The sequence below is a fragment of the Mirounga leonina genome, unplaced genomic scaffold, assembly GCF_011800145.1.
Source record: "Mirounga leonina isolate KUSES-001 unplaced genomic scaffold, KU_Mleo_1.0 Mir_151, whole genome shotgun sequence".
In the NCBI taxonomy this organism is placed as follows: domain Eukaryota; kingdom Metazoa; phylum Chordata; class Mammalia; order Carnivora; family Phocidae; genus Mirounga; species Mirounga leonina.
The window spans coordinates 46,059,273-46,083,451 of record NW_023270377.1 but is presented as its reverse complement, the minus strand read 5'-3'; the positions used below and the strand labels follow the sequence as shown (position 1 = coordinate 46,083,451).

The window sequence follows — 24,179 nt, the reverse complement described above, 5'->3', positions numbered from 1 at the left end:
TTTATTTATTTATTTATTTATTTATTTATTTATTTATTTATTTATTTTTGAGGGGGAGAGAGAGAGAGAGGAGAACAAGTGGGGAGGAGGGGCAGAAGGAGAGGGAGAAACAGATTCTCTGCTGAGCAGGGGACGCCCCAGCCCAACATGGATCTCCATCCAAGGACCCTAGGATCATGACCTGAGCTGAAGGCAGATGCTCAACTGACTGAGCCACCCAGGTGCCCAAAATACCAGACTCAAATACAGAGAAGAAACTGGATGTTGTCAGAGGGGAGATGAGTAGTGGAATGGGTGAAACAGATAAAGGGGATTAAGAGTACACTTATCTTGATGAGTACTAAGTAATGTATAGAATTGTTGAATCATTATATTGTACACCTGAAACTAATATAATGCTATATTTTAATTATACTTCAATAAAAAAGAGAAAGAAAAAACATGTCACCTGCAAAACGTGACAGGAAGCTTTTTCTCTAAAAGTACTTCTTGACAAATTGAGCAGATATCATCTGAACCAATTTCCTTCTGTTTAATGTATCCATCTTCTTCTATATGCACAGTTTCATTATTTGTTCCTTGTTGGGGAGTTTGAACTCGATGTATCCCTCGAAGCAAGTCACTGATTTCTCCTTCCACAAGACCTAACTGCAAAGCAGCTAGTGAAAAATCCCAAAGTATTAAAATTCAGTGGCAAAATTGGAGATACAGAAATGTAATAACTTATGCTGAAAGTTACCAGATAAAATATCAGAAAGACAGTTTTGATTCAATTACTACACCTACATTTGCCACTTTTTGTACTTTTTCAGAACCAAAAGGTCAGGAAAGAGTCATTTATAAAAAGAATGGAAGTTACCTTTTTTTCTTGTAACTGAAAAGAGTCAGTGAAAATATTGCATTTTATAAAGATTCTGGATTAATTATATGATAGTGCTCATCCTTGGATTGGTGTTATAATCATGTCTTACATATTGATCTGTTCAACTTGCCCATAAACAAATATTTTATCAACATAGAATCAGAAGAAATGGGCAAAACATAAAGGGGAAACAGGGATATTTGAGTAGTTAGTAAAATTAATATTTGTTAAATGAATAATGAATGAATGGATAAGAGGAGAGCAAGACTCAATTAATTGTGCCCATTCTCCTGTCTTGGTTTTATGTTTGTACAAGAGTGTCTTGGTAGCCACATCCTTCACAGATTTGGTTAGTATTCCTCAGGACAATCTATTACAAACTATGTTGTTTATAACCTTGGGATGTGCATTTTTGAATTATGAATTTTCTACATCCTGCTGTCTTTATAAGAAATTATTTTCTAATACATATAGTTTTGATCAGGACATCCTAGATTCTTTGTTCCCTGGCCCATCCCAGGCTCTTTTCCTTTTTTCTCTCCTTAACATGCCATAATTTAAATGTCATTGGTTATTGGTACCCCTGAATTCTATTCATTTTACACATCCTTTAATACATTTAATACATTCTTTAATAAATTTTAAAAATATTTGCAAGATAATGAAAAGCTTCATTTTTCTGGAAAGTCTCCCAATTAAACACTAAAAATACTGAAAACATCATAGATACATTTCAATACAGAAAACTCTGTTCCTTGTATGAGGTGGGTGGCAGGTGGAATGTAAGAGGGTAACATACTTTAATTAACCATTACTTTGGAGGATGAGGTCTATTTGTCACAGAGAGCAACATCTGCTCTCTAAAAAAATGGGGAGGAAAACGAAGAACAAAAATTGTGCTTTTGGGAATAAAGATTTTCTAGGGCAGCGGAATTACTGAAACATAAAAGTTCATAAGAGGAACTGGCCATAAACTGTCCTATGTGGTAAAATATGAATTGGAAAATGCAAGGGAGAAACAAACTCTTCTGAGATAATTTGGAAAAATTAATGTATGAGACTATGAAAGAATATTCTTTTATAAAGAAGGCAAGACAGCTAATCTATCAGAAGGCAATGGAAGATGTTCAATTTCATCAACATCAAAGAAAAGTGAGTTGAAATACGATTGAGGCACAGACACAGAATAAATATTGCTATTGAATAAGCAGTGATAAATAAATGAAATGTTGTTTCCCTTATGCTATTTCTTTTTGTATTTATTTAAGTTATATGAAGGCATTTTAGATCTTCTAAGGGTATGTTAGATGTATGGGAGAATGGAAACTATTTTCTTATTTAAGTTTACTAGGAATGAATAGATTATAATGAACCTTGTATCTGGTATTGTTTCATGTTTTGTATGATAGCCTTTTTTCTAAAACTATAGAAATATTATTAACATTTCAAAGTATTTCTATGTATTTTTAAATTATTTTCTTTGGGGACTCAAGTATTTTGTTCATGTCTTTCATTATATGATTAAGTAATAATATGACCTAATATGAATCCCAAAGCAAAACTAGCAGAAAATTGATACAGTGCTGAAGTTGCAAATCACCAAAAGTATTTTAAAGACCAATTTGGTAATACATATGGGTGGTAGACATAAAAATATTAATACTTTTACTCTAAAATCCAATTACTGAGACTTTATGCTAAAGAAATGATTGAAAGAAGAGAAAGCTTCATGTACAAAGAATACAACAAGTAGTTTGAAATAAGTTACATGACTAACAATAGAAGAATGTTAACTAAATTATGATATACCATATCCAGTGGAATAATGTTAGCCATCGATGACTTTAATTACAGAGATTATGCAGCATTGAAAATGCTTATAAAGTAACAGTGTGTGATAAAAGCAGAAGACAGAATTCCCATGGAGTATTAGGCATACATAAATATAAACTCAAAAAGGAAGTAAGAATGCATAAAAGTTTATCTTATCTTTGTAGTGGGAATTATAAAAAATTTCCTTAAATGTGGTTCTTATTTGATCTGTAAATATTTAACTAAAAAAGGAACAGATGGCATTAACTAGACAAAAAGAAAAAGAGAAAAGGGAGGAGAAGAGAAGAGCTCAAAAAGTCTACTTTATACTTTGCGTTCTGTCTGCTGTTAGCATTGGAACTTTAAGAATCTCCCTTATAAAAGAAGAGAGGGGAGTTGGATAAACTAAAAGGTTCTCTAATGTCAACATTTATAAAATGAAGAGAGGGATAAGTTTCAACTCTTAGTTATTTGTCCCTCAGCTCTCTATTAAAAAGTAAATTATCAAAAAAAATAGACATTGTATTTAGAAGGAACTACTAGGTGATAAATGCAGGGTTTGCTGTAAAACATTTGGTGGGTGATAAGAAAAAGAATGTTCGGTGTTCAAAACTGATATCTTTATTATAAAATTCCTGTGTAATCATCTTTGTAAGTCCTCAAAAATAAGTCTCATGTTTTTGATATGCAGCATTAGAGTGTAAATATTTGTTTCCTGATGTGTTTTGGAAGAATCTAGGAATGATATTCAAAATACTCTTCCCTCATTACTAGTAACCATCTCCTCCATTATGTACATACTTTACATGATCTTAATGAATAACTGTTTATAGCTTTCTTTAAATTACTTTAATTTTCATATACGTTTGCTCTAGCTTTCATTTAAATGATAAATTTTAAGATGTGCCAATAGGATTTTCTCAATGTTGACTAAAACTTCTTTTAAATATAGGAGAGATGCAAGATCTTTTATTTTATTTTTTTATCTTTATTTTTTTTAAAGATTTTATTTATTTATTTGAGAGAGAGAATGAGATAGAGAGAGAACATGAGAGGGGGGAGGGTCAGAGGGAGAAGCAGACCCCCCGCTGTGCAGGGAGCCCGATGCGGGACTCGATCCCGGGACTCCAGGATCATGACCTGAGCTGAAGGCAGTCGCTTAACCAACTGAGCCACCCAGGCGCCCAAGATCTTTTATTTTAGTAGGAAGTATACATTTTTCAAAATTAATGTATAGGATTAAACATTTAACAATTTCCCTATTGTAGACTGATAATTTATAAAAAGAACAAAACATGGTTTCTGTCTTCAAGAAGTACAAATCATAACACAATATTAAGTATTACATTGGTCCATATGAAATTGCTATTTTTGTAAATGAAGAATTCCACAAATGTTAGTATTCATATGTTTTGATTTATAAAAAATACCTAGCAGAGGCTCCTGGCTAATATGCAGTACAATAAATATTTGTTGAATTCAGTTGTGTAGAGCTGCACTGTCTAATAGCCACATGTGGCTACTGATCACTTGAAATGTGGCTCATGTGACTGAAAACCTAAATTTTTAATTTTGTTTCATTTAAATTTAAGTTGAAAGTTGATAATTGATAGTTACCGAAAAATTTATGAGTATGTTTGTAACAATTCGGGTATTACGTGAATCTTTTTTCCAACTGATTACTTTTTGAAATCTAAACGCAGAAAAAATATTTCCAATGAAAATATAGTATCTGAGATGAGATGCTCTGTAAGTAGAAAATACACACTAGACTTTGAGGACAGTATAAAAAAATCGCATTATTTTTATATTGATAACATGTTGATGTGATAATATTTTGATGCATTGGATTAAATTAACATATTAAAATTAATTTTCCCTGTTTGTTTTTACTTTTTGTAATACAGCTACTAGAAAATTACATATGTGGCTTACGTTATATTTCTATTGGACAACACTAGTATAGAAGCTTGTGAAAATGATATGTAGTGGGGAGATCAAATAAGACTTGGAGAGGGTGTGAACATTTAACTTTAGGTAGATAAAATGAAGAAATAGAGAAGAAAACAATACGTATAATATCATAGAACCTAATCATTGTGTATGAAGGGATTGGGAGAGAAGATGAAGTAGAGAATTAAGTAACATTTCAGAAAGAACATTTTGTCTACAATGTGAAGGAGGAAGCAACAAAGTGCAGGCACTGAAAAGAAGGAGGCTACAAAGAATACTATTAAGGGCTTGTGAAGGCGGACAAAGGTGAGAATGAGGTTGGAGAGAGGAGAACACTGTTGAGAAGAAGGCAGGATGTAACGTAAACAGGATTTATAGAATGACTAGAGATATGAGGGAAGAAATTGGAAGAAGAAAAATCAGGGTTTCCAGTTTTGGAGACTAAAGAAGAAGGAAAGCCAATATATGAGGTAAGGAATACAAGACGGGAGCATAAATGGGGAGAAATTTGGTATTTAAAATGCCCCGTGGGTCCTCCAAAACTGAGCTGTCCTGAAGGCAGCGGGAATACTGCTCTGTTGATGATGTTGAAGTCACTGGTATAGAGGTAACAGCAGACATAAAAAATGCGAGACATTTCTAAGAGAATGTGTAAAGTGGGAGAAGAGTACAAAAGAAAAATGCCTGTGAAACAGTAATATTAATTTATTACCTAGTACAACTTTTAAATGTTTATTATAATTGTACTTATATGATAGTTGGGGGGAATTGAACTTGGCTGAGTAAAACCAATACTCTTAGAAGTAAAAAAAAAATTGAAAACTGATTATTACTTTCTTTATGAACATTATAAACATTTACTAATAAATTTTAAAATGTCATTGCAATTCTTAGATGGGTCTATTGCAGGCCAAATAACCATATGACTACAGGAACAATTCCATAATGACAATATCTTTTTTATAAGATCTATAAATCTAAATGATATATAACAAAATTATTTTTCTTTCTCTTAATTTTGAGTACTCCAGAGCTTAAAGTTACACAACTATATGCTTGACTCCAAACACAATTTAAGTACTGAGATAAAAACTATTTTATTCTTAAAAAAATATATTTATAGATTTAAAAATATATTTGTGTATATATTGGCATACAAATAAGTCAGTCAGTAGACATTTTTGAATGAAATTATGTGCTATGTCAACTGCCTATTGATGGGATCTAAACAATTACATTTCTTATTTTTCCTGTAATTAAAATAATTTTGAATATAGAAACCACTGTGAATCTTTGCTTAGAGCACATGAGGAAAATTTTGCCTTCAGAATAACTGGCCATTGTTTCATCCCTTTTTAAATTAAATGTCATTGAGTTTGAAATGACATATAAAGTTACATTTTTTTTTATTAAGGAAAAAAAATGTTCCAACTGTCTTAAATGAACAAACTGAGCTATAGCTAGTTGTCAGATTGTCTAGGAAAATAATTTTTTAAATTTAGAATATGTCCAAACAAAAAATTACTAAAATTGTTAACTTCAAAATAATAAAAGAAAAAACACAACTTACATTCATGATTCCTTGGAAGCTTGAATTTTTTCAACAAGACCCTAATATTCACAGGCAGAAAACCAAAATAAAACATTTATTTTTGACATAACCTAAAAAGATATATTTTGTTTTAATTTTAAGATAGGAAGAGCATTATAGAATTTATTTTGCTGACAGTGTTATAAATAAACAACACTCTTACCAGTTTTCTGTTACAATAGTAGTTAAATGTTAACTATATTGAAATTATAATAAAAAACTCATACAAAAAACAGTAGTTAAATATATGTTTTAAAGTAAGCACATGTGAAAAAAGTGTGATAAATGAAAATAAAAGACATTTATAATAAAGAGATTTGCTAGAGAGAGTCCATGAATTTCTTCAGGATATACATTTGTTCACAGAGATAGGTTAGTGAAGGAACTGAGGTATTCATAGTACTTCCTTTAAACTTACCTAGAAGTTTCTTACTCCTGAAAATGGAGTAATTTTCTGGAGCGTACTAAATGACTTTTCCTCCATATACTACTTTAATGTATGACAATAAAAATACTTCAAATATAACCAATTAAACTGGAATATGGCTTTTTTAAAAAGTGAGAAATATATACAAAATTCTTGCATAAATATATTAAATATACTTTAGTATATTAAATACTTGAATCATATTTCCATTTAGTTTGGTATATATATATTTTAAAACGAGTTATATTATATAAGAATGACAATAGAAGGCCTTTGCCCTGGGGAAGCTAGCACTAAAAAAATGAAAAAACCTATTTTAATAAATGCAATTTATTATTTTTAATAATAAAACCAAACTGCAAGTTTTAAAAGGACCATATTTTATATCTTCTATGCTAACTACAGCAAATTTTATTAGCAATGCTGAATAAAAACTGATCAAAACAAAACAACAAAAACTTAGTAAATAAAAGCTTTGGAAATGACAGATATACATTGTTTTTGTTTTGTTTTTTTAACCTATAAAGAAAAGCATTCAAAATGTAAGATACGACTCTTCTCTCAATTTTTTGTTTGATTTGTTTTACTCTCAAATATCAATCAAACTTTCTATAATAGTATAATTCATGATTTGTTTGTATAAATATAGATGAGTAAAACAAAATGAATTGAAAGAATGAAAAAAATGGAAAGAATTCCAGACTATTTCCAAACACTAAATGGAAAGAGTTTTTTTTAATTTCAATTTCTGGGATTCCCCTACAAATAGGTTCTGACATTAGAGGTAAAATTTCAGATTTGTCGGAAGTAATCTTCAGTGGAGTCCTACTACTATCTTGAAAGATTCATAGTAAAACGCTTATTGAAAACAAAAATAACACATAGAGGGGAGGGCTGTGGGGGGATGGGTTAGCCTGGTGATGAGTATTAAAGAGGGCACATATTGAATGGAGCACTGGGTGTTACATGCAAACAATGAATCATGGAACACTACATCAAAAACTAATGATGTAATGTATGATGATTAACATAACATAATAAAATAAAAAGAATATATATCATAATAAAAAATTATAATGATTTATTTTGTTATTAAATAATTTGTTGTACTGCATTTACAAAGAAAACAATTCATCCATTAGAAAGCATAAAAATAAAAATGCATTTGGAGATTTATTTTTAACTGACAGCAAATAGAAATCCTGTAATGAGAACATAATTATCATTAGTGATGTGAATCAGGGAGGTTTTTCTTTAGAGTTGGATTTCACATTTATATATAATGAGACCCTAGGAAGTCATTTTTTTCTTATTAAAAACATTAACATTCAAAACTTGTAGAGGTGGTAGTATGTTTCTCAAGTTAAACCTTACTTAATTTTCAGAATGAAATAAAATATCCCAAAATATACTGAAAAACTACAACCATTTTACTTTTATATTCTCCCAACACAAATTTCTTTAATCTTGTAGTACTCAAATCATGAAAAAGGCAATATACCAAGATGCTCCTTTGTGGCAGATGTTTATTACAGAGTTACTTACCAGCATATATGCTTACAAAGTTCTCCTCCTTTCAGAAATGTGGAACAGTTACAAACATGAGGATTTCCTAAAAAAACCTTTAAAAGAAAAATGCATACTTAAAAAAAAAACCCTCCAGCTAATTTTTAGAGTTAGAATACAATTAATTTAATAGTTAATAGGATTAAAAGAGATTTCAAGAAGTAATTTAGTTTAGGTGACTCCAAAGGTTGAATATAGTCTATTGAGACATCTTAACTCTTGACACCAGTCGCCTCATATTCTTTGTGTTGGTCAACAATTTGCATTATCAGTTAAGACTCTTTTTAGATGACCTACACTCAGGCAGCTGAAAAGAAATCTAATTTTAAAAGCTAAAAAAAAAAAATTCTATACATTTCTTACTGAAAATTCATTCTGCCTTGCAGTGGAGCTAAAGATCTTTTGTAAACTAGCTTACCTTGGATTTTCGTTTGTTTTGTACATTTAAATTGGCATATAATTTTACTTGAGAAGACTAATTTTATTCACCACATCTATATTGGATGAAACAATTTATTAACTACAGTAAGTGTTATAAGGGAGAAAGTAAAAAAAAAAATGTCTTAAATAAGCACAGGCTAGTAGTTTGTATTCAGTACTTAAAATGCAGGACACTAAATTAAAATTTTCCAAATCAACACCTGGGAGAGGGGATGGATGGTGGCTGACTTTTGAGTGGCGAGAGTGGGATATCAAATATAAAGTATCTGTTGTCTTTCAGCAAAATTAGAAGGAATTTTTATTAAGACCTTTCCAAGGCATCATCATCTAAACAGTACTTTAAAAGGATCTTCTTGGAGTTTTAGAGTAACTGAAGAGTAAAGAAAAACCGATTTTATTTATTTAGTAAATATTTGCGGTATGTAAGTAGGTCATAGGATTTTCATTTCATTTGAGTTACAGGGCTAGTGACTGCTAACACCGGATCTAAGGATGCACGCAATGTAAACCCTAGATTTAAATAAAACGTCTCACATTTTCAAGCCTAAAGATCAAGCAAGGGCCATTATATTACAAGAGTTGGATGCAATTTGGAGTCCTGACTTTCAAAAACGAAACTTTTCCAACAAATACTATTTCCCTCTGCAATCTGCCCATCTTTAGAGTCTGGAACTCGTGCAGGTGGCGTGGGTGTGGCAGAGAGAATCCGCAGGGATTGTGAGGGTGGCTAGATACCAGGCAGGCCCAGGAGGACCAGGCGGGGGGGGGGGGGGGGGCAGGCTGGAGCAGAAGGGAGCCGGGGGCGGTAATTACTCGGAAATCCCGGTTTTCCGGCTCCTCCTCCCTCAGCAGGAAGCCCGTGGGGCCCATCTCTCGTAGGAGGTAGATGCTGCTGCTCATCGCCTGGTCTTGTTGCCAGCTGAGGTGGTCGCTCAAGTGTCTTCGCCTTTCAGAGGCTTTATAGCCTCGGCGAAGCATCCTGCCTGGGTGCGGGCGAAGGCAGCCCCTCTGCGAGACTCTCCGAGGTGCCCGCCGGTCTCCATGACAACCGCGTGCGGGCGGGTTGCCTTGGTGATGGTGGTCGAGCTCCCCGGTGTCCCAGCGTGCCTTGCGCCAAGCTGGAGCTCGCGACGAAAGTGCGAGGGGCGAAGGGTGTCGGTTCCACAGCTCTCAGCCGCCTCCACTCCTTCCTGAAGTGGCGTTCCTGGCTGAGAAGAGCTAACTTAAAAGCTGGCGGCCAGAGGCATAGCTGTCAGATCTCTCACGTTCCTTTTGCTGGTTCCTCGCAGGCAGGGCTGGTGAATGAATTCGTGTATTAGGACAGTCGCACAACCTGGTTACTGTTTGGGCTCTGCATGCTAAAATTATCCTGTGATGATTCATCATCTTTATCAGAAAGCCCAGAGTGATTGTTTTTGTTCAACAATATTCCACCAACATTTCCCAAGTGCTCACTATGTACACAATCTGAGCGAGTCGCTGCGGGAAGATCAAAAATGCGGAAGACAGGAATCTAATCCCTAGGAAGCTAGATCCTTAAATCCGTGTGTGTGTGTGTGGAGGGGTGTGGTTTTAAAGCAAGAGGAGCATCGCTAAATTGCATATCTGGGTAGGGATGGGTGTTGGGGCATAGGGCAGAATCCATTGACTCTGTCCTCTCAATCTACAACGTCTGTTCTAAGGAATAAGATTTTTGAGGTATGCAACATTGATTATAATTCAAATGGTCTATGAGCTTTGTTACCGCGTTAGTGGGAGAGCTGTAATAAAGTTGAGTCAAGTAAAGAAGCATGTTACTAGAATGTTTCTAAGAAATTGAAATCAGGAAATGGATACTTGGTGGCCCAGAAACATAAGCAAAGATGGAGGATACTTGTCCCATTTTATCATTGGTGGAAGCCACAACTAGATTATGTCAAGAGCAGAAAGGAGAAAATGGCAAAGGCCATGCTATGAGAGAAGATGATGGAAATGGCAGCTTGCACATGTGAGACAGGCAGATAAACATCATTCAATCCTAGGTCAAAGGTTTTAACTTACTAAATTTTATTACTACCTTCCTATTCTGACAAATAACAACTAACATACATACAACCATAATCCCAACTTTGCTGTCAATTTAATGGTATTAGATGCTAAAGTAAAACATTATACATTAGGGAAAAACTTCATATTGAAACCAAAAGAAATTATAAATTGAATTCACTTAGTTTATTTGTTAATACTTATAATTAAAAAAATTCAAAATAAATTACTGACAATCTACACTTTCTATATAACAAGATGAGTTGGGTTCAGAGTGAAGGCATTTTATTCAACTGTCACTCTCTCTCTCTCTCCCTGTATATGTATATATAATATACACAAAATATATATGTATATGTATAATGTATAATATACACAAAATATATGTCTCCATATAACATATCTTGCTATATTATGTGAATATGAAGTAATACAGTTATTTAAGAATTGCCTTGAAGAGAACTTTAAGAAATGAACAATAGCAAGTAATTATTAAAAATGTTATGTTTTACTTATTATAATTAGATGATGCTTGCTCCATGTGTAAGTGATAAACATCATTTTCAGAAAGGTTACATGTTTAAGACACAATAGTCTTTATGTAAACTAAATTTAGGTTCATAAATTCCATTTTGGGGAGTGATAAAAGTAGGAATATTCATGCTTTCATGGAAGTTAAAAAGAGACAGCACAGATTGTTAGACAGAACTTCAGTCTAGATGTAAGACATTTGTTTTTATATCTGTCAGTTAAGACTTTAAAATGTTTTTATAGGCAGATGACTATCCCATATGTTTGCTTCATCTCTTAAGAGTGTATGACATGAGTAATATTTGCAAATATTAAATAAAGGAATTAAATTCCTCCCTTAAGTTTGTTGTGTTCCCTTCCAAGTTACATTTTGAAGCATATTGCCCCAGAGATGAGGGAAGTGGTTAGTACTAGAAATGAGTCATTGATAAGCTTTGAGTTTCATGAATTAAGTTTTAGTCTCTTTAGCAATTCAATTTAGCCATAAAAGACAGGAATTAATAAATTTTATCAATCAATCTTGACTATATAGGTTAAGATAGAAAAAGTTGGGTCTGTAGTATTAGACCTTGGGATTGTGGAAGAGAATGCCCCTGGGGGGGTGGGAAGAAGACTAACAGAAGTCAGTGGAGGAAGTCAGCTGCTATTCTCAACATGGGTATATTCGTGTTGGGGTGAGAGTGGAAGTATGTGGAGGGATGGATTGAAACATTGAGATGGGTTTGGGAAGACTGAGAACACATCTAGGGTAGGTGTGTGGTATCAGGATGTTTAGTTCTGGAATAGTGTCAGAAAGGTGCAGGTTGCTGGGAAACTTTAGCTTTTGGCCTAGTGTCCCCTAACACGGAGTGAGCAATATGCGGAGGTGCCAGTTGAAGACAGATAGGTAAATCAACTGCTTGTAATGTCCTGGTTCTGAAGAATTAAAGACATACAATGAATATAGGAGTTTGTGTTTACATCTAAAAGTGGGCACAAAAGGCCGAATACTAGTGTCTAAGGTGATGCAGAACTCAACAATTTCAAGACAATAGAAGCAAATACAACCAAGGACTACAGTGGGGAGCTTCAAGATGAGAGCTCCTTTAAAAAAAAAAAAAATTAAAGTCAAATAGAGTGAGTCACAACTCAGTGATCACCAACAGGGAATAGTTCAGACTGACCACTGCAGAAGTGACCAGGAAGAATCCAGTGGACATTGTGCAGGTTCAAGATCATCTTTTGTAATCAGACATATGGTTATATAAGCTTTGCTTTCCTCATATGCTCATATACCTTTTTGGAGAGAAATAGGGGATGGGTGGAAATCTGAAATGCTAGGCATTTTATCTTTACTAGTGACTAAGGCAGACTTAACATTCCCCTCAACTTGACTAAACTTTAGATAGGTTTCTTCCTGACTATAGGTCCCTGACCTCCATTTTCTTAGAGCATTTATTCTAGAAAACTTTAAATTGTATTTTTTTCTCTGTCCCTTTGAGATGTAAATCATCTTTCTCCCAGGCTCTTGCTAGTTTTACAAACACAGTAGTGTATTTCTGAAGGACCTGGAAACAGCTCTTTGAAGTGGAATCATCAAGAAAGACAGTGCCCCTATCTCCTAGTCTTTGTGGCAGTGTGGAACCTAACTTTGGTGACCACCAATAAGCAGTCATTTTAACAAACCTCCTTCCTAATGTCCTCCAGTACTTTTCCACTAGCTTGCTGCAGGCTTCAAAATGCTCCTTTTGTTTCAATGTAGTTGAAGTCAATCTCTCTCTTCCCTACTGCAATCATCCTGAGTAAAGTCTTCCTTGATGGTTTAACCCTGTCCAGGGCAATTTATAGAGAATTGGACCATTTATAGAGAAAACATACTTCAGGTTTTTGCACATCCAAGTGTAATATAAATAAATTTGCAACCTACTGTGAGTGTGATCGGGACTTTTAGTTTAAGATGTCAGACTGAGTAGATAATGTCAGTTCTCTTCCATCTGAAGAGTCTATGAAAATAATAAAAAAAAAAAAGTAAAAAGTTGCAACCTCTGATACTGAAAAGAACTAGAGAGGACAGAGGTAGGTAGACTTCTAAGAATGACCCCAATGACTTTTGCCCTTGTATAATTCCCTCTCCTGTGATTATGTCATGTCACATGACAAAAGAGATTTTGATGATATAATTAAGGTTGCTGTCAGTTGACTGTGAGTTAATTAAATGGGGGATAATTTGGGTCATCCTGATCTAAACATACAACTCCTTTAAAAGCACAGAGTTTTCTCTGGCTGGTGGCAGAAGGAGAGGTCTGAAACGAAGCATAGTTTTCTTGTTGGCATTGAAGATGGAGGAGGCCAGGAATGCTGGGGACCCTGGAAGAAAAAAGTAGACTCTGGTGGAGAGCCAGAAAAGGAATGGGGGACTTAGACTTATAGCAGTAAGGAACTGGATGTTGCCAGCGACCTGAATAAAGTTGAAATCAGATTCTTCCTTAGAGCTTTCAGATAAGAGTACATCCTGGCTGACACCAGCACTTCAGTCTTGTAATACTCTGACCAGAAAACGCAGCTGGGTCTGCTTCAACTTCTGACCTACTGATCTGTGACCTAATAATGGGTGTTAAGTCACTGTTTGTGGTAATTTTTAAAATATCAATAGAAAATGAGTATATGGGGCCATTGGCAAATGGATACGGGGCCGGTGGCAAATTTCAACAAACTGCTAGAGGAACAAATATGAATGGAAAGTGCTGACTGTCTCAGGGGGAATAAGTGAAGGTATGAACATGAAACAGTTTACTCCTCGTTATCTGCCAGCATTGGGTTGGACAAGAGAATCGCTCTGGCTGGTTCTAAGTATGGAGTAATTTATTATAGGATATAAGTTAGCTTGCAGAATGTTTACTAAGGCCACAGAAATCAAACTTTGATCATATATTAAAATGAGGCACTCAGGAAAATTGTTCATTCATACCCTGAGTTTTTTTGCAATGGAAATACCTCTAAGTCACTCAAGAAGCCAGGGACCAGACATTAGCACCTCTACTACCGTTGCAGAAAACTTCATAACTGGAATTGCTAGTTGGGCTTCATGCTCTCAAGAGCTTCACTTCTGCCTTTCAGGTCTGGGCAGAAGCTAGTAATGTGTTATAATCTAGAGGCCAAAAGAAAAAAAATCTGGGAAATATGGAAAGGTGGTTTAAAAAAAAAACTGGACAGGTAAAAGAACGGCCAAGAGAGGAAGGTAAAAGTAGTTTGGCCAGCCAAAAGGAGGAATCAGGGAATCAGAAAGAGCTTTTTGGTTTTAAAAAAAATGATTGTCCAAAAAAAAAAAAAAAATTCCCACCACTGAGGGAATTTACCTTCAAGTGGAAAGAGCTTATCAAGTGGTAAATAGGATGAATGAACTATAATTATTATCATACTTAGTTATGTGGTTAATAAATTTCAGAACATTAAAGAATGAGAAAGCCCATTTACAGAATAAAAAAATAGGTACAAAGAGGCAAAAATTAGATAAGCATCAACTTTTTTGTTTGCGTTTATATTTAGCTAAGTAGGACTCAGAAGCTTATCTCCCATGCACGATTAATGAGTACGGAACTAGAGGATATATACCAGAAAAATCAGGGTCATTTTAATTTTATGTTTATTATTATTTTTTGTTTAATTTTATGTTTAAATGGTTCCTATTTATCAACACTTGTCCTTTTATGACATAGCTTCTCTGTTTTCTTTATTTAGTTGGTTCATTCCTTGATTGGTTTGAATAATTTCTTGAATACTTTTTGCAGGAAGAGAATGTGAGTTATATACTTGATGTAATCTTGAATAACCTAAATTGTCTTAAAACTGCGTTCACAGGTGAATGACAATTTGGCTGGCTATAAAATACTTGGATAAAAATCTTTCTCATTTAACCCTAAAAATGTTGCTATATATTTTGCAGGTGATCTATGATATAGAGGGTATAACTCTGAGACCAGTCTAATTTTTTATTCTTTATGTATTTAAACAAATCTTTATAATTAAGACTTCAACCAGGATCATTTCATGAGTTTGCCATTTCCATCTGTCCATGAATTTTCCAGTTATCCTCTTCTTACTGATTTCTAGTTTCATGCCATTGTGTTCAGAGAAGATACTTGTATGATTTCAATCTTTTTGAATTTTCTGAGACTTGTTTTGTGGCCAAACATATCCTAGAAACATGGCTTAATATCATAGAAAACAGGCCTAACATCCTAGAAAATCTTTCATGTGTGCTTGAGAAGAATATGTATTATGCTGTTGTTGGATAGAATGTTCTGTATATGTCAGTTAGGTCCGTTTGGTCTATGGTGTTGTTCAAATCCACTATTTCCTTATTGATTCTCTGAATGAGCTATCCATTGTTGAGTGTGGGGTATTAAAGTCCCCAACTATTATTGTATTATTATTTATTTCTCCTTTTAGTTCTGTTAATTTTTGATTTATATATTCAGGTGTTCTGATGTTGGGTGCATAAATATTTAAAATTGTTATACCTTTTTGATATATTCACCCATTTATCATTATATAATGACTTTTTTTTTACCACTTTTAAATTGAAGTCTATTTTATCTGGTATAAACATAGCTACCCCTGCTTTTTTTTTTTTTTTTAATTACCATTTGCCTGAAGTATCTTTTTCCATCCTTCACTCTCAGTCTATATGTCTTTAAGGCTAAAGTGTGTTTATTTTTATTTTTATTTTTATTTTTATTTTTATTTTTATTAGTAAACACAGGGCTTGATCTCATGACCCTGAGATCAAGACCTGAGCTGAGATCAAGAGTCAGATGCTTAACTGAATGAGCCACCCACCCCTAAAATGAGTTTCGTAAAGGCAGCATATTGTTGGATTTTCTTTTTATCCATTCAGCCATTCTATATCTTCTAATTGGAGAATTTAATTTGCTTTAGAAGTATTTATTGATAGGTAAGAACTTACTATTGCCATTTTGTTAATTGTTTTCTGGTTATTTTGTAGATCTGTTTTTCCCTGTTTCTTATCCTGCTGTCTTTTTGTGTGTGTTTTGATTTCTTTTGTTATTAAGTATGTTTGACTTTATCGTGTTCTTTTATGTAATTACTACAGGATTTTTTTTCTTGTGGTTGATAGGCTTACAGAACATATCTTAAACTTATAACATCCTATCTTAAAACTGATAACTTCAATAGAATTTGTAAACTTTATACTTTTACTTCTCCTCCCCCTCACATTTTAGGTTATTGCTGTTACAATTTACATGTTTTTATTGTGTAACTAATAACAGATTATTATAGTTATGGTTTGTTTTCTTTTTAAACTAGAGTTGTAAATGAATGATGCATCACTATTATATTGTAGAATCTAACTATGATTATATATTTACTATTAGATTATAGATTAATGCTACCTTTTTGAGTTTTTATGATGTTAATTAGAATTCTTTTACTTACCACTTCATGATGTTAATTAGAGTTCTTTTACTTACCACTCAAAGAACTGTCTTCAGCATTTCTTGTAAGGGAGAACCCTCTTTAGCATTTCTTATAAGGCAGTCTGGTGGTAATGAACTCCCTCAGTATTTGTTTGTTTAGGCAAGTATTTATCTCTCAGTTTATGAAGGACAGCTTTACTAGGTTTAGAATTCTTGGTTAACAGTTATTGTCTTCCAGTATTTTGAATATCTCATCCCATTCTCTCCTGCCCTGAAAAATTTTCTGTTGAGAAATCCACTAGTCTTATGAGGGTTTTTCTTGTATATAGCTTTTCTCTTTTCTCTTGCTGCTCTTAAAATTCTTTCTTTGACTTTTGACAATTTAATTATAATGTGTCTCAGGTTAGCCCTATCTGGTTCAACCTATTTGAGGTTTTTTGGGCCTTAGGGATGTGGACGTCCATTTCTCTCTCTAGGTTCAAAAAGTTTTCAGCCATTATTGCTTTAAATATAATTGCTGTCCCTTTCCCACTTCTCCTTCTGGAATTCCAATAATGCAAATATTATTTCTTTTCATTGTGTCCCATAACTTCCACAGGCTTTCTTCACTCTTTTTATTCCTTTTTTGCTTCTCTGACCATGTAATTTCCAATGTCCTGTCCTCCAGATAGTTCATTCTTTCTTCTTTCTTCTTTCTACTTTTTAAACTCTCTATTGAATTTTTCAGTTCAATTCTTTTTTCAACTATTTTTCAACTATAGGATTTGTTTGATTTTTTTTATGGTTTCTATTTCTTTGTATTTCTCTTTTTGTTCATGCATTGTTTTCCTAAATTCATTTAGTTGTCTATATTTTTTTGTACACTAAACTTCTTTAGGAGCATTATTCTGAATTTTTCATCTGACAGTTCATAGATCTCCATTTCTTTAGGGTCAGTTGTTGGAGTTTTATTAGTTTCCTTTGGTGGTGCCACATTTACCTGATTTATTTGTGATCCTTGATTCCTTATGTTAGTATCTCCCTTTGAGTAATCAGGCTCTTCTTCCAAACTTTACAGGTTTTGACAGAGATAGTTCTTCACCAGTCAGCTCAGTTTGGGTTTCTGGGTGTGTTTATTGATAACATCCTTGAGCAGGTGGGGCCTGCTATTATGGTCTATTTTTGGGTGAGGCAACCGTTTGAGTTCTGAGAAGATGGATGGGATAGGTGTGCCATTGGGTTCAAAGGAGTTGGAAAGGACTGCTGGCTTGGTTCCCTTCCTAAGTGAGGTTGAAGGATGGGCTCTGTGGTTGCCTGGATTCTCTGGTCAGGCTTACTAGATGATCAGGACTGGGTACCATATTCAGTGGTAGACCGGGCTATGAATTATCTTCCTGTCTGGCAGGGCAGCAGGACAGGACCCAAGGCCTATATAGATCATTGTTTGTGGGTCTGAATTAGGCCAGAGTATGCACTGAATTCCCTGGTTAAGTGAGGCCACTAGTTCTGTTCTGCAGACAGGGGAAACCAGGGGCTGTACATTCTGTTCAAGTGCCACTGTATCTAGTGCTGTTGGATGGACATTGCAGCTTCCTGTGTGCTGGGTGCTCTGGTCAAACAGGCTGAAGGCTGTGTTCAGTATGCGTGGGGCTATAAATTAGATTCCCTGCCCAGGTGCTGTGGGAGAAGCAGCTCTACAGTTAGTAAGGTTCTTTGTTTGTTGTCTTAACTCAAGCTAACCTACACCACAAATTCCCTGACTGAACAGAGCCAATGACATGTTTTGTAAACTATTGGCTCTGCCTGCATGCCTCTCAGCTCCAGGAGTTGTCTCCAGCCTTTCTGGCCCCCAGATGGGGCCAGAAGACACTTTCCACGGCAGGTAGGGCTATGTCTCAGTTCCTTTGTTTGGGAGGAAGGGGGAGGGCTGCTCCAGGCTACTTAATTTCTCAAACAGGCTCTCCAGGTCGGAGGTCCAAGAACTACCCTCAGCCTAGGCCATGAGTTAATCCCCTCACCCCGCCTATGCATAGGATGGAAATGCTCCACACTCAGTACTTGCTTTACTTGTAGGGCTGATGAGCTCTGCTTGCCTGCCTGCTCTTGGCGCAAGCATTGCTGGGCTGCACTGCTTCCAGGAATTTTCACCAGCCTTTCTGGGCAGGTGGGGCTGGAAGACACTCTCCACTGAGGGTGGGGCTGTGATTCTGCTTCTTGCGTGGGTGTGGGCAAACTGGGCTCTAGGGCTAGCAAAACTGCCTCTGAATCAGGCAGATCAGTGTGCCCCGAGCTTGGTTCTGCAGATGAGCAATACCTCTGATTGGGATCAGTACTTGGGCAATGCAGATATGAACTCAGTCTGCCAAGATTACAGACTGGTTGTTGCAAGTCCCTCCTCCTTTTTCTGTCACAGTCATATTCCCATTGGTTGAACAGATTCCCCTGCAATCCCCATGGTGTGAAATCAGAGTAGAAGCTCCCACAGTGCAACCCACAATGCTGGGGGTTGCTGGGTTCTCTTTTCCCACCAGGGGAATGGAGGCTTAGTGGAGACCTCTCTGTGTGGTGCTATGCTGGCCTAAGGGAGGAGCAGTGTGATCAACCAGTAGCTGCTTTTCTAATCCCTCTAATGCAATCTTTGTCTCTGTGGTGCAGGGGCTGCTTCAGCTTCATCCCCATGTTCCAGGATTCTCTCAGTGGTTTCTTGTTCTTGAAGAGTTCTGAGCTTTATTTCTTGTGAGGGGAAATGAAGTCAGGAACAACCTGTCTTGTCATCTTGGTCTGTGAGAGCTTTTCATATTTTCCCTCTTCATCCTAATGCATTTAAAAATTACGTCATTGAATGTTTATTTCACAATGCTTTAGAAAATTCTAGTTCATTTGTTATTTCTGCCAATTTTTAATACAGTTTTTCTTTTGTCTCAGCCACTTCTCCTTTGATTGCAGACATCTTATCACCCTTTTTTAAATTTCTTTTTTTTTATAAAACATGAGAACATGTTTTAGTGAATTTTACCAAGCATTAAAACAGACACTGCTATTCACACTTTCCTTTTTAAAAGCATGTCTTTTGAAAGGTGTGCCTTTTTTATTGTTCTTACAGAATCTTTTCTAAGTTGCCCTCTTCTTTTTATTCATCCGTGATAGAGGTAATTTCTTATAGTCTTAGTATTTGCCTCTAGCAGGGGACAAATGGAGTCTTCTTGTTTTGCCTCAATATCTACTTGGATTTGTTAAAATCCTTCTGTTAACATTTTAGGCCAGTGGGGTGGTTCATGGTTCATTGATCCAGGAATAACTAAGGAAGAAGCTAAGACTGTGGTCAATATCACTTGGGCACTTCTCTCTGTGAGGTTTTTTTTCCCTCATGTTTTGTGAAACAATTTGTAGGGGCTTTACCCATTATGGTCTAAGCTCCTTTCTAAGTTTGTTCCCCATGGCATCAAAGAACCTTGATACTAAAGAAAGAAACTCCATGTTAATGCAACTAATAATTTATTTTGTGTTTTCTTTGTTTCTGGTCTCCTGAAACAGCTGTTCTTGAAATCATTTTGTTCTCCTTACTGTTGCTACAGCTCATGTAGTCAGGGTGAGAGCCATTGATTTTTATAGACTAGTTCTTTGGTTAGCAATGTAGTCTACATGTGTATCTCCCTGGTTCCTCTGGTATAATTCTCTGCAAATAGTGCAGATCAGTGTTCCAGATTTTCTTTTACTGTTTTGCATTTATTTAATCTTTATGCTATAAAGGAGTCAAAAAGTGTCAGATGCCTTTGTTTTAGTTACTAACTGCATCTGGAAGTCTTAAGGCACTACATCTAATGAGAGGTTCTTAGAACACTAAGAAGAAACACTTTTTAAAGGCACACATATGAAAGGTATCACTTTGATCTATGTCATTCTAGAGCGCTTGATGTTTTAGAGACACAGACTGGCTCCTTATGAGAAGGAACATTTGGATAATTTTAGCTGTCCAAAAATGAAATGGATCTTTTATGGTTGAAGATTCCCATCACAGAAAACAATTAAAGGCATACTGAATTGGCATATTCTAGGAATACCATGGAAGGTTTTCTTGCAGAAGTGAAAGATTATTCTAAGGATCCTTTAGGGGACATTTTTGCTTTCTTAGAGTCTGTAATTATTAGATTAATGTTGTTTTAAAGCTTATTTGAGCTAGTTGCCTCTCACTGTTCACTTGCTTATAGAAACCATGTCTAATTTAAGATTTATTATACAATTTTCAGTAGCATTCATGAATCTTTCCTATAAATATGAGAATGGAAATATTACCTTAGTTGTCATACTGAAAGAAAATCAACATGAAAATATTTTGAGAATTCTCTAAACATATACACAACTTTGAATATTTGATGTATAAATATAAGTATCTTATTCATTGGCGAATATTTCTTGTGGACCTCATGGGCTGTATATTACCAGGTTAAATATTTGACATTAGGGTCTATGTAAATAAAAAAATTAAATTAACATTTTTAAAGTGTCTTTTTTTGTCTTAATTGTTTCATTGTTGACTTGGAAAATACATTCAGTTTGTCTCTTCTCTTTACCCTCCAGATGGTAATTTTTCTGATGTCATTTTGGCACTATTCTTAACTGCATAACAGGAACTGAATTCAGCTGATCTATAATTTGAATATATTATTGGAAATAGCCTTTGTAACAAATGACAACACCTGACATTCTCAGAGTAAAGCCTTAAGAATTTTATAAATAGAAAAATATTACATTTCTAAGCAAAATGAATGAAATGTGGGGTATGTGTGTGTGTGTGTGTTTTCATAGCCCAAAAAAAAAGTGATACTTTGATCTAAACCATGTGGAAAATCTTAATGTGAGACGATGCCCTGGAGGAAATAGTCATGTGAATATTATCCCATCTTTTGATTCCCAAAAGTTGTTTCCTGAACTCCACTGTGTAGTTCTAGATAACTCTAGGCAATATTAGCATAAATAAGGCAAAAAGAAAAAAAAGGGAAGGCTATACTGTACATCCATGTCTACCCCCTAGTGATTCTCCTGTCTACAGTATCCAATGAATGGGGGTAGCATGCATCACTGTACCCCTATTTACAGCTATTTGGACAGAAGTGGACACTGCATTCAACAAGTGTTCATAGACAAGTCTGACTTAGTGGCCTGGTTCATGAAGATGATCTAGGCTTCCCTCTTTGGAAACTGAGCTACTACTCAAAGGGAAGTTTCTGGAGAAGATCGTAATAAGCAGATCTGTAAGGTGCTGCATAGTTACACTGATGGCAGAGTACTAGAGTAAAGCTTTGTGGACTCCTGTTGCCAAAGTCTTCAGAGCTATTATGAATCTAAATTACTCTCTAGCCCTAATCTCACCAAGGACCATCCCTGTTATAGTCCCTCCTTCCAGATTATTGTCATTCCCCACTCACTAATGTCAAAGTAGTTAAACAAGGAGGCCATTATACAAACCAAAACCTAAGGCAGAGTCAATCCACTCAAATCTGAGAAAATGAAACTTGAGAACAATCAATCACAGTTAACGAGGCTTTCCCAAATAAAGTAACTACTTAAGCTATAGACAATCAAATAATTTCCTTGCTTTGCTTCTATGTCTTCTCTATAAAATCTTTTCTCCTAGCTTCCACAGGCAGAGCACTCCTAAGCACCTTCGGTTTGGTGCTGCCTGATTCAAATCAATGTATGCTCAAGTAAACTCTTGAAAATTTTGGTGTGCTTCAGTTTATCTTTTAACACTCACTATAATAAATCCTCTTGTTTGAATTAGCTTCAGTGAGTCTGCTTTTTTTGTGACCAGATGAGTAACTAAAATCAGGTTCTGCATTAACCTAATGGTTGAGGAGATATAAAAGAAGTGATGGGTCTCAGGTATAGAATCAAAATGTCTTAGAAACCAATAGGATTTGGATAATAGAGGGAAGACTTAAAGATGAATCTCAACCCACTGCGATAGGCAACACAGTTGAACTTTTAATAGAGATACATACTAAACAGTTGGATATATCAGTTTGGACGTGTCTTAATGCAATGCCCCCCCCATAGCCTTATTTGCTATTAAATTTCTTTTATATTGAATTATTTATAATTAAGAATTTTGACAATGGTTTAACTGGCAAATTGACATAGTAAGAGTACATCAAACTAATATAACATCATACCATTAATAATGTTTAATTCTTTTTTTTTTTAGATTTTTATTTATTTATTTGACAGAGAGAGACACAGCAAGAGAGGGAACACAAGCAGGGGGAGTGGGAGAGGGAGAAGCAGGCTTCCCGCTGAGCAGGGAGCCGGATGCGGGGCTCGATCCCAGGACCCTGGGATCATGACCTGAGTCGAAGGCAGATGCTTAACGACTGAGCCACCCAGGCACCGCTTAATGTTTAATTCTTTTAAAATAACCTCATTATTGTTATTTTGGCCTTCTGCACTTTGATCATAGATTTGCAATTCATAAAATTTGAATATTTCATTCAATTGATAGTATGTTTCTTATTTTAAGTTAATAAATTATGATGCTTTTTTATGCAGTAGTCCTTTGTCATTTTTTTAATTAGTATGAGCTAGTTGCTATAGGACTGAGAAATTATGAGCTAGCAATAAAATTGTGTTTCTGGAGGCACAAACTTGAGGAATCAATCATGAACTTATAATGAATGTCTCCTAGATAATTTGGTTGTGGAGGTGGAGAGTGGGACTCTAGATATAATTTTTTGGTTCTGTGCATTAAAACACTTATAAACCCGTATCTGTATTATATTTGGGCTTTTCTTCTTAGTGACCTAAGTGGTAAAAAAAAAAATCTATTAACTGTACAGATATATAAGTTTGCTGTTTGGTGAATTAAAGATACAAATCTAATTACCTTACAAAACTCCAGTGGGCTATAGGAAGTGAATATTTTAAAAGACACAAACTCACAAATACAGAAGATGAAAGTGGAGACAACAGCAACATAATTTTGGAAAATGAAATGACCAATGAGTGGCAGACATTGTAGCAAACTGGTAAAAGCTGTATACCGAGCTTGTGTTGTAAAAGGTGAGAATTAGTCCAGTTTACTTTGAAGAATTGCAAGAGACTAAGGATTTAGGCTCAACTACCTCTGGCAGCTGGAAGGTGCAGTGGGATGATACTCTAAAATTATAAAAAAAAATTTGATTGAAACCTGCTTAGGAGGGAGTTATAGACCCAGTTCTACTTCCTCCTTATGAACACTTAGATAACTGCCTCCATCCAGGTAAATCAGCAGAGATTTAGTCTCTGGAGGTTACATGAAGGGCTCTACATTGGGGAACCCTGAGCATAATCAAGGATGTTTGCATCATACTGAAAACAGGTATTAAGTAAACATATGAACATTAGAGGCTGAATCCCAGTGCCTTACTCTATCCACAACTAGATCACTGGTTGTCACGCATTTACTTTTGAAGAAGAAAAAAGGATGAATCTTTTCTAGGGAATCTGCCCAGCCCTAGATAAAAGACCTAAACACAATACAATACAATACAATACAATACAATACAATACAATACAATACAATACAATACAATACAATAC

General features: G+C 35.0%; 1 protein-coding gene across 1 annotated transcript in view; it reads right to left on the bottom strand.

Moving 5' to 3' along the window:
- ZSWIM2 (zinc finger SWIM-type containing 2) overlaps window positions 1–24,179 on the bottom strand; it is a 56,952-nt gene that overhangs the window by 23,204 nt on the left and 9,569 nt on the right. The window contains exons 2-5 of the mRNA XM_035007572.1: window positions 9,466–9,947; window positions 8,191–8,267; window positions 6,198–6,238; window positions 449–659 (exon numbers count right to left, since the gene is read on the bottom strand). Of these exons, the coding sequence (XP_034863463.1) occupies window positions 449–659; window positions 6,198–6,238; window positions 8,191–8,267; window positions 9,466–9,630 (494 nt within the window). The 5' untranslated portion in view covers window positions 9,631–9,947. The remainder of the gene's footprint in view (window positions 1–448; window positions 660–6,197; window positions 6,239–8,190; window positions 8,268–9,465; window positions 9,948–24,179) is intronic.